Source organism: Acomys minous (genome assembly GCF_964271855.1).
Source record: "Acomys minous genome assembly, chromosome: 4".
Classification (NCBI taxonomy): Eukaryota; Metazoa; Chordata; class Mammalia; order Rodentia; family Muridae; genus Acomys; species Acomys minous.
The window spans coordinates 71,378,416-71,395,863 of record NC_140486.1 but is presented as its reverse complement, the minus strand read 5'-3'; the positions used below and the strand labels follow the sequence as shown (position 1 = coordinate 71,395,863).

The 17,448-nt window shown below is 51.5% G+C and overlaps 1 protein-coding gene across 2 annotated transcripts in view; it reads left to right on the top strand.

Annotated features, from left to right (window-relative positions):
• Positions 1-17,448, top strand: part of CABLES1 (Cdk5 and Abl enzyme substrate 1) — a gene marked incomplete at its 5' end in the record, with an annotated part of 101,672 nt that overhangs the window by 43,102 nt on the left and 41,122 nt on the right. For both annotated transcript variants that reach the window (XM_084780730.1, XM_084780729.1), the window contains one exon: positions 2,721-2,813. In XM_084780730.1, coding sequence (XP_084636856.1) covers positions 2,721-2,813 — 93 coding nt within the window. The remainder of the gene's footprint in view (positions 1-2,720; positions 2,814-17,448) is intronic.

The window sequence follows — 17,448 nt, the reverse complement described above, 5'->3', positions numbered from 1 at the left end:
GTGTCACAGACTGAGGGAGGACATGCTCTGTGAGGCAGTGTCACAGACTGAGGGAGGACATGCTCTGTGAGGCAGTGTCACAGACTGAGGGAGGACATGCTCTGTGAGACAGTGTCACAGACTGAGGGAGGACATGCTCTGTGAGACAGTGTCACAGACTGAGGGAGGACATGCTCTGTGAGGCAGTGTCACAGACTGAGGGAGGACATGCTCTGTGAAGCAGTGTCATAGACTGAGGGAGGACATGCTCTGTGAGACAGTGTCACAGACTGAGGGAGGACATGCTCTGTGAGGCAGTGTCACAGACTGAGGGAGGACATGCTCTGTGAGGCAGTGTCACAGACCGAGGGAAGCCATTTCCTTGTAGGTACCACACTTGAGGGCCGTTAAAATACAAGGCAGGGAACTGGCATTGGTCCAAGTTAGTTGAGCACGGAGGAGGGGAAACAATATTATCAGGTGGCAGCAAGTGGATTTAGCGTCATCTCTACCCAAGTACCCTCCCACCTTATCTTCACCCCCTAACCCCTCCTGCAGCGGTGAGGAGAGATGGCGTGAATTTGATCCCAGGGACCCATACGGCAGTAGAAGAGGACAATGCCCTTGATGTCTACACAGCTGCTGTGTGGCCCTCCTCTGCCTGCATTCATTAATCAGTATATACATACATACATACTTATATACGTACAAGCCGATACGGGTAACAACAACAAGAAAGGTGTTCATATTTACTTAGAAATGTCTCACTCTTAGGAAATAAAGTGACGTAGGAGAAGGGTGCTGGTTGGGAGTGCAGGAGCTCACTTGCCTTCAGGGAAGCCTCAATTCTCTGACCTGTAAAATGAGAGGCACGGATAGACCTATCTCTGAAGATTTCTTTTTTCTTTTCTTTTCTTTTTCTTTCTTTCTTTCTTTCTTTCTTTCTTTCTTTCTTTCTTTTTTTAAATCTCATGACTGGAAAAGTCCCCGGTAATGTTCTGGGAGCTGCAGGGGTGAAAGGCTCTGATGGGCCTATAGCTTGCTTGAAGGTTAGCATGCAGAACAATTGCCTCCAAGGTGTCTATTAAAACTTCAGCATAATTAAGTGCATCCTCTAATCAGTGCTAACAAGGAAGAGCTAATCTCTCATTGAATTCGTTTTTAATTTAATTCCGTCCTAATTAAATTTTGCAGCACACAAAGTGTCTGCTTTTAAATGGGTATTTACATGTTAAATGCAGGCAGCCAGCGCTGTGAATCAGTCCTTTTCCTAACCCGCTGTCACCTGAGCCCAGTACTCCAGTTTCCTTGGCAATTGTTGCTAATAGTGCTCCTAATGCCTGCCTTCCATTCCCTGGTGTTCTGGGTGAGTGCTTTTTAAAAGGCAGCGCCGACAAACAGCTCGCTGACTAGGTTCATGGGGCGGATTGTGACGCTCAGGAGCTGACACCCAAAGCTGTGCCTTTTATTCTTAACCCAAGAGTGCACACCACATCCATGTGTCCTGCGAACACCCAGAGCTCCCACAGCGAGAGGACTTTGAGGAGTTTGCCACCTGCCTGGTGGTCACTGGCCAGGACACGAGAACATCTTTTCTAGGTCCCTTTGAGGCCTGCTGTGGCAGTGGCAGCAGCCATCAGCACCTGTCCTGCTTTCTCTTAGGCTGACTTGCTCCATGGGCATTGGAGCTCCTCCCACTGTTGAAATCATTGCTGCCCTCACCTCCTCATCCAGCTGGCACTCACAGCCACCTGTGGCCCTCTTGCAACTTGCAGTTGACATGGCAGCCCAAGGAACGAGGGTCCCTCTCTGCGGGCACCCGATGTAGGGGCAGCCCCCGGTTGTTTTCCAGAACTTGATTTTGGAAGGATGAGGTTCTGGGCGTCCGCATGCTATAGCAGGACGGGCCTAAATAAGCGTCATCATTCCCTGGCAGCGTCGTGGGATTTGGGCCTCAGAAGTGGTGTCTTGTGTGGCTTTGTAAATTAGAATTTTACCAGATTATTTCAACAGTCATTGTCCACAAGTCAGCTTCCCTCATCCGTGGTCACGCACAGGGAGCAATGCTGTCTGCCCTTTGGGGGCCACATTTTATTTTATTTTTTTAAATGCAGGACGCTTTGGCTCAATAGATGTTTACTTGTTAAAATGTATTCAGAAGCAATAAAATGAAACAGCAGCTAGCTAGGCCCCGATTGTCATTCAGATTTAAGCTGTGACTTCCCAGGCAGAGTAGGGGCAGCTGTCCAGGGTTTTCAGGCCAACTTCCTGCTACAGAAGAGAAAGGATCCAGGGTTGTTTTTAAAAGGAATTTTGCATGTCATTCCTCCAGCCCCAAATCTTTTCAATTTGCAATGTTTGGCTCCCTTTACCTGTTTTCACTTAGGATCTTTCTTTTAAGCTGCCAACAAAGGCCGGTGTCCTTGGAATCCATTTAGGTTACATTATTGTAGCTGGGGACAATAGTTTTCATTAGCTGACTTTTCAGAGACTCGTATAAAATGTTATCAGTGTTATCAAGGAAATTGTCCGTCATTGGGTTTTGGAAGTTTCCTTGCTCCGGGCTGTGTTGTCTGCGTTACTCACCCACCCCCAGTCCTGCTTGCCACAGGGTGACTCCAGCCAGCCAGCCGTTTGGTCTTTCCTTCCTGTCTTTGTGTGGGGATGTCTCAGCCATCCAGTGGGCAACTGATAGGGGTTTTAAATGACTTTTGTTTGTTTGTTTGTTTTTCTTTTTTCAGATGTCGAACACTCTCAGGTTCCCCCAGACCAAAGAATTTTAAGAAAATTCATTTTATCAAGAACATGAGACAGCATGACACCAGGAACGGCAGGTACCATGCCAGCGCGTAGAGCTGCCCGGCTTGGGGGAGGGGAGGGCTGTGAGTCGGGGGGAGGGGGATGCTTTGTTTAACGACCAGAGCTGAGCTTTCATAGCAGATAGCACACCCCAGACATCTCCAGCCCAGGGTTGGAATTACCCAAAGGAATCTGGTGAATCCATGTTCTCAGGGCCTCTTGGGAGGCTCAGACCAGCAACTGACTGGATTTTTGATAGGGCGCAGAACGACTTTGAACTGAGAAACAATTGCTTTCGCTTTGTTTTTCTGCTTTGTCGGTTTGTTTTCATTGTTCGCCAGCTCTGGGCTGGTCAGTAGAAGCCTCCAGATCTGTGCCTGAACTTGCCTTTGGCTGTGGTGCAGGCAACTCTTTAGGAGGGTAGATCCGGACTTTGGCTGTTTCTGGCCCTGCTGACATCTCCCAGAAAGCTTTTTCCACCCATTCATTAAATAACAATTACAGTTGAAAAGTACACAACCTTGATATTAAAACTCTCCAGAGGATGGATAGATTGGACTTGTTGTGAGTATGCTTGTGATGGGACGAATGGCTGAGTCCATCCATCTGAGCCTTGGGGATGGCTCCTCTTAGCTGTAGTGCCGCCCCAAAGTCGAGGGCCTGGTGCCAAGCCTATTTCATTTGATGTGATTTCTAGAAGACCACGTGGTCTCACTAATACTCCAGTTCTTACAGAGGGAAGTTGCTGAGAAGTCTCTCAGTGAGGCTCCTTAGGGCCCAGCATGCCTGTGATTCTGAGGGTGGAAAATACAGTGTACAGCTTGTGGAGCAGCACTAAGGAGCAGGGGGTCTCTCTGTGTAGCCTTGGCTGTCCTGGACTAGCTTTGTAGACCAGGCTGGCCTCGAACTCACAGCGATCCACTTGCCTCTGCCTCCTGGTATGCTGGGATCACAACATGCACCACTGCCCCTGCTGAAAGTGGATTTTTAAAGACCTACTTTCTTAAGGCTTACACCTATTTTTTCAGCCTTATCAGGACAATAGCCATGATGGTTTCAGAACAGCGCAGCTGAGGTATCAGCTCTTTTCTGCAGACTTTAGGATGGATCTTCCCATTACGGTTCTCCAGGCAGCCTTCACTAATTGCACTATTCCAAGGCTTTGTTTTTACCGTGATGCTCACTGTTGCTGCAAATTGTGTCACATTCATTCAGTCACCGGTTTTGTTTTGTTCTGAGGCCGTTTCTAGTGCCATTTTTAGACTTTATTTAAACCTTTGGTGGTTTTCCCTCTCCTACTCTTTCACCATAACATAACATAAACACAGAAAAGCTGCAATTCCCAAACAAAATCAATGACAAAGCCAAAGAGACAGTGTGCAGTGGAGAGGGTTCCACTTTCATTGCCAGCCACAGCGTCAGAAGGTTCCCGGGCGGCCGGGTGTGGTTAGGAGTGAGAGGATATAGCCTAGGATCAGCAGAGTGACGTTTCCAGTTTACAGAGTCGAGCTGCCTCCCTCCACGCCTACCGGGGAATTACAGTAACAGGTACAGTTCAGAGAGGCTGCAGGGCTGTCTGCGGGAGCGCAGAGCTGGGGTCAGGGGGCTCAGTCTCGATGAAGGGCTGGGACAGGTAGTAAGGGCAGACAAGAGAGCTGTAAGAACCGACCAGCTGGAGGAGTGCTTTACCTGCCCCGTGGGCACATGCTAGGGCCACCTACCTGCCCTGTGGGCACATGCAAGGGCCACCTACCTGCCCCGTGAGCACATGCAAGGGCCACCTACCTGCCCCGTGGGCACATGCAAGGGCCACCTACCTGCCCCGTGAGCACATGCAAGGGCCACCTACCTGCCCCGTGAGCACATGCAAGGGCCACCTACCTGCCCCAGTGAGCACATGCAAGGGCCACCTACCTGCCCCGTGAGCACATGCAAGGGCCACCTACCTGCCCCAGTGAGCACATGCAAGGGCCACCTACCTGCCCCGTGAGCACATGCAAGGGCCACCTACCTGCCCCGTGAGCACATGCAAGGGCCACCTACCTGCCCCGTGAGCACATGCAAGGGCCACCTACCTGCCCCAGTGAGCACATGCAAGGACCACCTACCTGCCCCGTGAGCACATGCAAGGGCCACCTACCTGCCCCATGAGCACATGCAAGGGCCACCTACCTGCCCCGTGAGCACATGCAAGGGCCACCTACCTGCCCCGTGAGCACATGCAAGGGCCACCTACCTGCCCCAGTGAGCACATGCAAGGGCCACCTACCTGCCCCAGTGAGCACATGCAAGGGCCACCTACCTGCCCCGTGAGCACATGCAAGAGTCACCTACCTGCCCCAGTGAGCATATTCAGGTGCTACTGAGCTCGCCTTCCTTCCTGGGATTTTCAGTAAGGGTGGGTGGATTGTCCTTATGTGAAACAGAACTGGAGAGGAAGCTAGGAAGAAGACAGAGTTTCTGAGGTCAGAAGGGAAACTGGTTAGGGGGTGAGGAAGGGGAGGATGTTGGCTGGCCCTTCGGAAAGCAGAGCGGCAGCTTTGCCTAGCTGTGTGAGTCTTGCTGTGGATGTGCCGAGGCAGACGGGCCCAGCCCTCCTGGGCTGAGGGACCTCTAGTCATGTGCTTTAAAGGAGGGAGCTGTGTGATGCCCCTGCCTCAGGAGTAGACGGCTGAGGGTTTGGCTCAGGCCCCCAGCAGGCTGCCACCTGAGCAGTATTGATCATGACTCTGGCATGTGACTGCTTGGCTGCTGTGCACAGTTCGCAGGCCTTCTGGGGATTCCCCCTTGAGTTCACAGCCTACTTTCTCAGTCTACAGTACAAACCTGGGGCCTTGCTCGTCTGCCCAAAGACGCTGGTGTGGAGGCTCCCTGACCTCTAGATGTCTGGCCGTGCCGTAGAGGCCTTGTTATTGGAAGCAGTTAGCATCCCACAAGACAAGCAGGGAATATCAGCATAAGACTCAGAGCTAGCAATGAATCCGAAACCTAATTCTGAGATAGAAATGAGAGAAAGGGACCCCAAAGCTGAGGACCGTATATAATGCGAGGCACAATTGCAGCATTGGAAAACAAAGCAAACACAAAACCAACCCAACAAAGCCTGAGGTGGCCTCATAGTTGCTAGTATCAAAGTGCCTGCTGAGGAATAAATCTCTGAGCTTGGGGTGGGTTCCCTACGAAGGAACAGCATCCCTCTGTGGCATAGAAAAAAGATACCTAGCTGGCCTGTGAGGTAGCCAGATGCACCGTGGGGTTGCCATGGCAGGTTCACATTTGAGTTCTGATAAATTCTGTAAGGCGTTTTTGTGTGAGGAAGAAGTTCAGAGGAAAACAGAGCTGAGCATCCTCCTGTAACTGAGCAAGGTAAAAAGGCCTATCCCCTGACACAGATCACACAGGCTGAGAGGGAAGTTTGCCATGGGCCCTCATGTGACCCTGAAAGCAGTCATCCCTGGCAGGAGGGGACCTGCTGCTCTAGGTCTCACACCGGAGGCAGGTTTGTGCTCCAGGCCGAGGGGGTCATTGTAGGTTTATAGTAGAAAAACAATGGTTCCCAGACCAAGAGATGAAGTTCTGGGGCAAGGATGAGGTTCCCAGACCGAGAGATGGAGTCCTGGGGCAAGGGTGATGTTGCCAAAGAGTTGGTAAAGTTGCAACTATCACAAGTGCTTTCTGGGTACCAGGCTCAAAGCACTGACTATGTTTTGTTTTATTATCTCAAAACTCAACAGGTAGCCCAGCATGGTGACACACAGCTTTAATCCTAGTACCCCAGAGGCAGAGGCAGGTGGATTGGTTTGAGTTCCAGGCCAGCCAGGGCAATATAGTAAGACCTTGTCTCAAAAACCAAGGCCCTCAGTAGGCTAGCCAAGGGTGGCAATGCATGCCTCTAATCTCAGCATTTGGGAGGAAGGGCAAGAGAGTCACAAGCTTGGGGCCAGCTTGAGCTATGTACAGAGTCTCTGTCACAAAAACCAAGGGCAAGCCGGCCATGGTAGCACACGCCTTTAATCCCAGCACTCAGGATTTCAAGGCCAGCCTGGTCTACAAAGCGAGTCCAGGACAGTCAAAGCTACACAGAGAAACCCTGTTTTGAAAAACAAAACAAAACCAAAAAACCCCAAGGGCTGGGGAGATGGCTTACTGGTATGGCTTTTGCCTAATGTACACATGGCCCAGAGGTTGATGCCCAGCACTGGGAAAAAAAAATAGTAACCCGCAGTATTTGTAGAACCTTATACAGGCGCCTTTGGAATGAGTTGTAGTCAAGGAATGGCAAGAATCAGAAATACAGTCAGGGCTGGGGCTGCAGCGCAGTGCTAGAGCACTTGCCCAGCACGTGTGAGGCCCCAGCAGGGGAGTAACCCCCCACCCCACCCCCCACCACCCCACTGACTTTCATAAGACCCCACTCTCGTTTGTGACTAACAGAATAGTGTCTCACCACTAAGGTGCCCCCCCACCTCACACCAGTGAGCACAGGCAGCTCCATCACAGGAGGCTCTGAGGCTGCTAATGAGCTCACCTTCAAGTTGGGCGTGATGACCTTTATAAGCAAAGTCCTTCCAGGTGGAAGAGGGAGGTAGGGCGAGGGGGCGTGACATTCCTTTGCCTCGATTGGCTTTGAAGGTAGAAATAGGGCCGAAAGTCAAGGGGTGCAAATGGCCACAAGCAGTTAGAAAAGACCACCAACTAGTTCATCCAGGGGCCTCCAGAGAACACGGGCTCTGCTGACTCCTGCAGACCTACCGTGCCCTGGCCTCTAGAATTATGTGATAACACATCTGTGGTGCTTTAAGCCACCAGTAGGCACCAAGTGTGCTAGGAAGTGGACACACTGGCTAGGCCCCGTTAGCAGAGCACGTGCTGACAAGGCAGAGGTGGGACTGCAGCCCAGGTGTGTGACTGTGGAGCTCCCCATGGTGGGAGCTGGCAGTCCACGCTCTGCACCACAGCAGGTGACAGCAGAGTCAGAAGAAGGCCGCAGCCAGCCCAGCCGTTTCAGCGAGTTCCAGGCTCAGTGAGGGACCCTGTCTCAAAAAATAAGGTGGAGAGCGACTGAGAGGACACCCTCGGTCCTCTCATGTGTCACACATGCCAAGAAGGGGAGCAGGAGAGAGACAGGAGGAAAATGGAATTCTCATGCATTGCACACGGGACTGTGAAGTGGTCTAGTTGCCATGGGAAACAAACAGAAGTTGCTCAACCGGCGGGCACATCAAGAAGTTGTAATAGCCAGCAAGGTGTATCCTTAGAGGAGCTGAAAGGGATCCCAGCAGGCATCAGTGCACCAGTACAGCTTCCCTCATGGAACTAAGAACTGGAAAGAACCCAGGAGTCCATCCAGAAAAAGGTAGAAAAGCAAGCGTGGTTGTACACAGAGGGTGTCATCCAGCCGTGGGGAGCCGCTGCGCTGGCAGCCAGTGCTGCCTTAAGGAAAGCTGCACTGAGCCAGACACAAGGGTCAGACGGTGTAGAACCACAGTTATAGGAAATATGCAATGACTCAAGAGAAACAGAATGTAGGTGAGGTTAGCAGGGGCCACAGGGAAAAGAGAACAGGGTTTGGGGTGGTGGACAAACTGAAAATGTCGATGTGCACACATTGTGACTAGACTCAGCCATCCCAAGTTGCACTGACAAACTGTCTAAAAAACTGGAGTGTGTGTGTGTGTGTGTGTGTGTGTGTGTGTGTGTGTGTGTGTAACACTGGCAACAGGCACAGGCTTTAAAGGCCATTTTCTGAAGAAGGGATGGAACATTACACATGTGTGGGGTTGATGGCACAAGGTCAGCTGCTGACCTGCTTACAGCCTCTCCGCGTAGAACTGGAAAGCATAAAAACAAAGCACTGTGCCAGCCACACAGTAGGTGCTCACACACATTGAACAAAGTGAACAGAGAGGCCTTTTAAATGAGTTGCATCTTCTGAACTAGAGGCTGGGCATCGAAAGAGTTAACAACACAAAATGATCTCCGGGACACTGGAGGATTTCTTCTTTTAAGTTCTGAGTGTAATGCCAGGCCAGTGCTGCCTTAAGAATGTCAGAAGGAGTAGGTGGCAGCGGCAGAGGGTAAATTTTAATTATCAGCCCAACAAGCTTCAGGCTGCCTGCTGGCAGAGAAGAGGAACAGATGGGTGTGTGTGCTGTAGACAGGGGGGTGTGGAGGTTGCTCGCCATCCACATGAGTTCACTGAGGAGAATCTTGTTAAATTAGCTTCATTTCCTCATTGATGGAATAACTAGGTTAGCAAATTAGGAGACTGCTGTAGCCATTACATTTCTTGATTTCAGCAAAATGTTAGGCTGTTCTTCATTACGGGTACCCAGCGGATGGAATGGAGGGGAGGGCTGGGAGTGGGGGAGCCTGGGAGTGTGCACTGGCTGAGGTTTGCTAGCCGACCCCCCTCAGCCAAGGGGGCTGGAGGAGAAGAGTGTGTGGTGAGCAGGGGCTCTAGAACAGACAAGGGAGAGTGGGGTACAAAACGCATGGTCAGCCTGCAGAGGACCAGGGTGGAGAGTGTCTGGTAAGATGGGAGCTGAGGTGCATTTGCCTCATCAGCTGGGAGTGCCGGGCACAGCTCGCTGAGATTAAACTTATCAAGAATAAGTGCGACTTAGGCCAGCCATCAGCTACGGAGCAGGAGAGATAGCACGTGAAAAGGCCGTTAGCGTTAAGATGGACAGCTTGTTGATTTTGGCTTGCCCTGATGGAAAGCTAGCCCTGAGAAGTGTATGGCCTTGATGCCCAATTAGAGTCAAGTCCAACAGTCACATTGTGAGTGACGCCATGCTGGGCTTATAGTGGAATGGCCCCATGTGGTCAACTTCCTAGGGTAGGTCGCACGTGCCTGGATACCAGGCACACATGTAGGGTACCAACTTGTTTTCTTTTTCATAGTCCTTAGCATATTCTGGGTGTGGTTTTCTTCACACCGTTCTTACGTGTTTACTTAAGCCATTTTTTTCCTCAATTCTTGGCCACTGATCATTTTTAAGGACGGAAGAGTGCTTGAACAGTAAGTGGGAGAGCCCAAGTCAGAATCCCCAGGACTCATGTAAAATTCATGTATAGTTGCTCCTAGCTATATTCCCAGTATTTCCAGGCAGAGGCCTCAGTGACTGGCCAGGCTGTACAAAACACAGGGCTTCCAGCTCAGTGAAGTGCCTTGTCTCAAGGGAATAATGAGGGTGCTAACGACATTTGATGTCCTCTGTTCTTGGCATATGTGCTCCATGCTCATAGGTGTGCGCATGCGCACGCACGTGTGCACACACACACACACACACACTCTACCATGACATGCTGTCTGTCATACAGTGTGGCCTTTCACCTCCCACCACCCCTTTCAACATAGGGACTATGTTTTACAGTCAGGTGATTGCACTGCACTGAGATTTGACCACCCCCTTTGCTAGCTGGCCGTTCAGTGACTCCATGGAGTGTCATGGGGGAAGGGTACAGTCCGTCCCACTCCTCCAGATGGCGCCTGTTCTAGGGGTCATGGCGTCCATGAACAGAAGAATGGTTCTGCCTCCAGGACCCAGAGGCTAACTGGAGAGAGATGGATGATAAAGGATTTCATATACAGCAGGAGAAACAGGCTAGAAAAACTGTAGCAGCAGAGTAGTGAGTGAGGGGACATGGAGGTTTGCTGAGGGCCTGTGGGAACGCCTGCAGTGGGGGCGGGGAGGAGGTAAGGGGCCCAGCCCTGTGACACTCCACAGGAGGAGCCTTTCAGGAGACCGAGGGCAGAACATCTAGGGTGTGCTCGAGGAACTGCGGGAAAGACATTGAGGTAGGACAGAGTGAGAAAGGAGAAGAGGGGTTAAGCTCTGAGGAACGGGGGTGCGGGGGGGGGGGGGAGGGGCTTATGGGGGGGCTTAAGCTCTGTCCCTTACAGAGCTGAGCAGAGGTGGGGGTGGGGAATGTCATCTGACTTGTCCTTGAATACAGTTGCTCGAGTCAACCGGAAGTCAAGGGCAAAGCATTATGGGTCCCTTAGGGTAACTTTTGTAAATTACTAAAGGCTGGTCTCTTCAAAATGAATGCATTTTGATGTGAAGTTAAAAAAACAAAAACAACAACAACAAAAAAAACCTCAAGTTTGTAAAAAAAAAAAAAAAGAAAGAAAGAAAAAGAAAAGCCATCCACAAACATGGGCGGCAGCCCTTTGTAGAGACGGGCCGTTTGTGGAGACAGATGTGGCCAGCTGCCCTGTGCTGTAGTACCTGGGCACCCTGGGATGGGATGGTTAAGAGGAGCTGTCAATCACCGCCAGTTCCAGACTTCACGGAGAGCCTGCTGTGTCCCGAGGGAGGAGGTTAAACATAGATACATTGGGACGATGACCGGTGCTCACGGAGCCTCGAAGGACCAAGCTACCTGGTGCTGCCTTGAGAGCTCATTGCTGGGCAGGTAGAGAACTGAGACATCACAGTGACAGGCCCTGCTGCTGAGCAAGAGAGGCTGAAGGCAGATGGTGGCTGCCCTTTCTCACCTGCAGTCCTATTAGGAAAGGTGCGACTTTCTTTGTTGGTACCTGTAGCCCTTGAGACTGAGAAGCACCTGTGTGTTTGGAGCACTACGCTGTCTGGCTTTGAACGCCCACCAGGCATCTGGTATATTTGCCCGGTGCCCTGAAAGTGTCACCTCCTGGGACTGCTTTGAGAATCATCTCCTGGTGAACAGACTAAGAAGTGCTCCCTCCACTAAATGCATGGACCGAGTGTACGAGCTGCTGCGTCCTGTGGCAGGGGCCTCCAGAGCGCTTTAGAAGGACTCAAGATGTCACACAGAGCACTGTAGGACTCAAGATGGCAGTCCTAATGAAGCTGTGTCTTCTCTCTAAAGTGAACGAGGCAGAAGCAAAAGGCATGCAGAGCTTCAGCACGGTTTATTACCTTTCTAAAGCAAGCTGATGGAAGAACAGGAGCTGAAGTGATATTGTGACTTTTCCTTTGGGGACCAGAAAGTTTTGGAGGAAAGGGGGCAGCATGGGTCAGAAGGACACAGAGACCCGGCTTAGTCCTTCAGTCTACTACAGTTTGGGAAAATGAGTTAAGAGGAAATGGACGTTTCAAAAAACAACCAGCAGCCTCACAGCCGTCTTCTTGAAGCCAGTGTCTGGGCAGGGTAAATGGCTCCCTCTATCTGCCCTTCACCAAGAGCCTGCATCTCACTGTCACTGCCACAGGGGGAGGCCTGTGAGTGACATCTTCATCTCTGTCCGTGTTTGCCACTCAGCTTCATTGGGGCGTGGGGGACAGGAAGTGGATGGCAGCCTAGCTTGACCCCAAGTGCATTACTAAGGCTCCCTGCCCACCCAGCTCCCCTGTGCTGGTGAATAGCAGGAGGGAGGGAGGGAAGGCATGCGGGTGGCGTTCCACATGCACTAGGCTTACAAAAACAAAACAAAATTCTTTTTTAAAAACCCACAGAGGTCCTCTGCGTGTGCTGAGGACAGGATGCCTGCAATGGCGTCACTCAAATGACTAAGCTGGGAGGGCGTCATTCAGACTGGCCTGTCTTTAAAGTCCCTAGGCAAGCAAACAAGCACAGAAGGGCTGACATGTGCTGCTGCGTCCACTCCCAGCCTCTTACGAGGGTGAGGTAGGAGAATCCTTGAGGACAGCCTGAGTGACGTGGTAGGACCCTGTCCCAAAACAAAGCCAGTCTAGAGAAAGCACAGAAGTGACACTGGCCTTCCCTGTGGCGTGTGAGTGTGAGCTGTCTGTCTGTCTGTCTGTCTGTCTGTCTGTCTGTCTGTCTTTGCTGCTGAAAAAAGCACGGCCCACTATCCTTCTTCGTTCCTCTTTTCAGCCAGAGCTTTATAGGAAGTAAGTATAGGTTGGGAACCAGTTCCATCTGGACCGGATCTTCACTGAGGGAATCCGGTTTGTGGTTGAGACAGTCTAAGCAGCCCAGGCTGACTCCAAACTCAGCATCCTCCTGCCTCAGCTCCCTAAGTAGCAGCATTCAGGTGCACACCGCTACTCTGGCTGAGATGGTGAGTCAGTGTAGTTCTCTCTTTTTCTGGATGGCCTGGAGCTGAGGTGGCACTGCCCGGCCTTGCTGCTGGCCAGTGAGGTGGCACTGCTCGGCCTTGATGCTGGCTAGTGAGGTGACACTGCTCGTAAGAAAAAAAAAAAAACACAGTTACGTCAGGCCAGGGCCACGCTCACTGAGGCTCCAAGTACTGTCCTGGAAGAGCTGTGTAGTCTTCCTGGGAGACTCCTAATTTCTAGACCGTTGTGTCCAGCTCTCACCCACCCCAGCTTCTCTATTCTGGGCCTGTGGGTCCCCCTAAGTCGTAGATTAACATCCTCATCCCCATAACTCAAGGTGTGAGCAAATTTGGAAATGGAGTCATTGCATGTGTAATTGGGCAAGCTGGTTGATGGGAGTGCATAAGCCAATAAGAATGGAGTCCTTAAAAACACAAGATTCTGTCCCAGGAGGACTTCCTGTCTGAGGCAGCCCTGAGTTTGGAAGCAATCCTGGGAATCAGATCTTGTCTTTTCATCTTCAGGGGGTACATGGATCTTTCCACACATTGATCTTGGATTTCTCTCCCTAGAACAGAGAAAGAAATCCTGATGTTTAAACATTCAGTGGTAAATGTAGCCCAGGTGGACCTTAAACTCACTGTGTAGCCCAGGTTGGCTTTGAACTCATGATGATTCTCCGGCCCCAGCCTCCAAAGTGCTGGGATTACAGGCATGTGCCACCACACCACCCAATTTATTTTTGTAGTCCTTAATGGACAAGTATAACTTAACATCACATTGACAGCTGATGGAAACAGACTTGGGACGTTTGGGGCATACATAACAGAGCTTAATATGTCCAATTCAGTGTAGGTGGTGGAGAACAGCCTCCCAGCCAAGTGTGCAGGCAGCAGGTGGGAGTCAGGTGTGGGGGCCAGAGTGCAGCTCTGTTCTGGTTGGTTCTGAACTCCTCTTTTTAAGCTCGAGGACTTTTTTCATCTCCACTCCCTCCAGAGTAGCCGATCTTTCCATGGTAAGCTGATGGTCACTTAACCTTAGGTGGCTTCCTCAGGCTGCCTTCCTTCCGTCTGTTTGGACACTCTTCCTATGCTCCCCAGCACATGCCGGCACAGAACACCTGCCTTTACATCAGTGTGTCAGCCTGTCTCCACCCAGCTGTAAAGTTCACAGGGGTAGGTCCCCATCGCTTCCTGTGACGCCTGGCATCGAAGGCACACTTAGGAAGTGTCTGTGGAGGGGCGGGTAGGGGTACGGACAGATGATCACATAGCTTGTTTCTCAGCAGTCTCCGGTCACTCCCTAGATGGTGAGATACATTTCTCCTCCCCAAGCACTCAATAAGGGCTGGGCTGTGGCGGGAGTTACATTAGGAGCAAAGGGCGTGAGCTGGAGAAAGTGCTGTGGAAACGGAGGGATGCCATGCACAGCCCCACTAGCTGGCATCCATGGGCTACTAGCACAGATCTTCACTGAGTCATCCCACTCAAGCTGGACCAGCTGTCTGCCAGCCCCCGTGTTCGAGCCTGACCCAGGTACTGAACATGCACACCAGGCTAACTCTGCACACTACAGGCCAGGTTCCAGCACCTTTTCCCAGGGCCCCTCCATCCGGCCAGTCCTCCCCCTGCCCCCCCACAGAAACAGTCCCTCTGCCATTTCTGGATGGGAGGGAACATCGCTTTGTGAAGAGTGTCCTTGGAAGCCCCACAGCCTTGTGCTTTGCCCCTGCATTCAGATGCTGCCCATCCAACAGTGGTTGTGTGGGGGGGGGCGGGGGGGGGCGGGAATGTGCTGAAGGAGGAAGCTCTTCCCCCCAATGGCCTGAGTGTGTAAACAGGGCGTACAAGGACATGTTCTTGTTGTGGTGGTGGTTTTCATTCCACACTCATTATGTAATTGCCAGCTTCAGACATAAGAGAAAGGGTCAGGTCCTTCCCTCCCCCCCCCCCCCCCGACTTTTAATTAAGCTTTGTGAGAGGCGGAAGGAACCGGTGTGAGAAAGGCGGTCCAAGCGGAGCTGGGAAGAGCGGGTTCTTTTGCCTCCCTGATGCCAGTCTTCAACACTCTGCCTCCTTGAGCACAGCAAGCGTAGAGTGAACGCACAGAGCACCTACCCAGCGAGTGAAGGGCAGCATAGATCCAGCAGAAACAACATGACCAAATGCCAGCTGTATTCACTTCCTGGGCTGCCTTACAAAGTGCTCGGAGCTGGGTGGTTAAAACAACACAGAAGGTCTCTTGTCATTCCTGGAGGCTTGGCACACAGAACAGGGCTCTCCCTGGAAGGAGGACCATCCCTTCACTCCATCATCATCAGCACTTTGCAGCAGTCCTAGGCATCCTGGCCCACAGCAGCAGCAGCAGCATCCCCATCCCTGTCTCAGCATCACCTGATCTCTTCCTCTGTGCGGACCTAGGTATCTACAGAGCACTTATTCCTTGTACAGACACTACTTCCTGCATGTGAGACCCACTTTACTGTATCATTTCAATTAACCCAGTTGTATCTGCAGAGTCCCCACTTCCACACAGGCTGTGTCCGCAGGGGTGAGTGCTGCGGCTTTGGAGTTCAGCGTCTTCTCTGGCTTCCTAGGCTTGGAAAGAGATTTTGGAGAATGTGTCTCTGCGCATGCTCATTACTTGATACGGACCCTGGACCGTGCTTAGATGTAATATTTGGCTTTTTGATTCCACCAAGCTGCTTGCTCATTTTTAATATCCTTATGAGGTATCCCTGCTCTTGTGGAACACGCATGAAATTCCTCAGGGGCTGGAAATGGAACGAGCAGATAGTGTTTGGCAGCGACAGAACATATGAAGACCATGCATGGTGTTGCACAGGTCGCCAACACTGGACTGCGGGTGTGACAGCAAAGTCTGTGAGAAAGCACAGACGTGGAAACTTTGTGCTTAGAAGCTGCAAGATGGCCTGAGTGGCTGCACTTTCCCAAGAGCATGGAAACTATCCTCTATGGATAAGATGCGTGGGCCTGTGGAGCTGCTGGGCACGCTCTGAGCCTCCTGAAGGTTTTAGAAAACATTGTATATCTAGAGGGAGCATGGCCCACAGTCCTGTGGAGCTTTTTCCGTAGCTATTTTGTGGGTTGTTTTTTTTTTTCCTGGCAGATGTCTGTATGGAAATGTGACCTTTGGTTCCTCACAGACTCGGCTCCCTGGGGTTAGTGCCACTGCGGAAGTCCTCATCTTTTATGGAAAGCTTTCTGTCCATTTTGGCGTCAGTAAAGCCTTAGATGTCACAGGTGGGGAAGATCGTGTGAGATCTCTGTGTGCCGTGTGAGAAGACATTTGTGGCTGGAGGCGAGGACACGGATGCCGTCAGTTTCAAGAGCCCTTTGGAAGCGGGTATGCGGTTGTCTCACGCTGTTCATGACCATCGGTGTCCAATTTAACTCTCTCAGGAGGAAATCAAATCGGATTTTCTTCTGAGGCGTCTTCCTTGTGATGGATGGCTCCTTAGAGCAGAGCAGAGCTGTAAATTCCCATGAGCCCTCTGGTTCTAAACAGGACGCGCCTCACAGTTGCCGCGCAGGAAGACATCTCATTCTACACTTGCTGCTGCTAATTCATTCCTGGCTCTGCAGTCCCTGCTGGAGGCCAGGTCTACTCCAGGAAATATGGAAGGCGTGTTCCCAGGTGCTGCAGTGGCAATGCGGATCCACCGCATGGGGCTCTGTCATGGCTTCTTTCTCTGGCCCATCAAGAGCAGAGTCCGCGGGAAGGCTGAGCGGAGAAAGGCCAGAGAATGAGCCGAAGATGCTTCGCCTCCCTACCCTCTCCTTCTCTGGCCAAGGACAAAACCACCCTAGAGGGATTGCTGGGAAACAGTGCATGCTCCTGGTGCTAAACTTGGCTCTCAATACAGTAACACACATTTCTGAATGAGATCCTGGGTGTCAACATCTCCCAGGCCTCATAGTGAGGACCACCCAGAGTGCACCCACAGCTCATAGAACAATACGGCCATTTGCTGACGGGCGCCTTTGTGGCTGAAATGTTAGAGAGGACTTGGGTTGCATTTGGCATCGGCAGCTTCTCATTTTCTTGTTCTATTAAAGACGTCCAAACAGATTCCGTGTGTGGGAAAGGGAGACACATCAGTGCTGGGCAGTGAGAGAGATGCTGCAACAGTCCAGCCCTCAGTTCTGGTCAGCCCCCTCTTTCCTCTGTTTCAGGGACACTAATGATGAGTGGCTGGGGGTACAGCAAGAGTGACAGTGAGGATGACAGGGACAGTGGGGATAGAAGACTCTCCATCTATCTATCCATCCGGAAAGGGTCCAGGCTGAGCAGAGTATAGACTATGGGGCCTCGGTGGCTCCAGCAGCTCTGATGGTGATGGTGGTTGGTCCATTGTCCTCAAGGTGAGCTGCAGGCTGAGCTAGAAAGCTCCTGTGGAACACGCTGGTAAAAGCAGGCTTGCTGGTGTCCAGGAGGCCCACGGGTACTTAGATAAGCACTGCAGGCAGATCTCTCCAGTAAGTCAGGGAGGTGAATTTTCGGCAAGAACAAGCTCAGGTTCAAATCCATGGGCTGCCACACCTGCTGATGTGTCACCTTCACTAACTTGTGTCTCACTGGCTACAGCATTTATGACCTGGCATACGATCAATTGTTTCAGCCATTACTGTGTCAG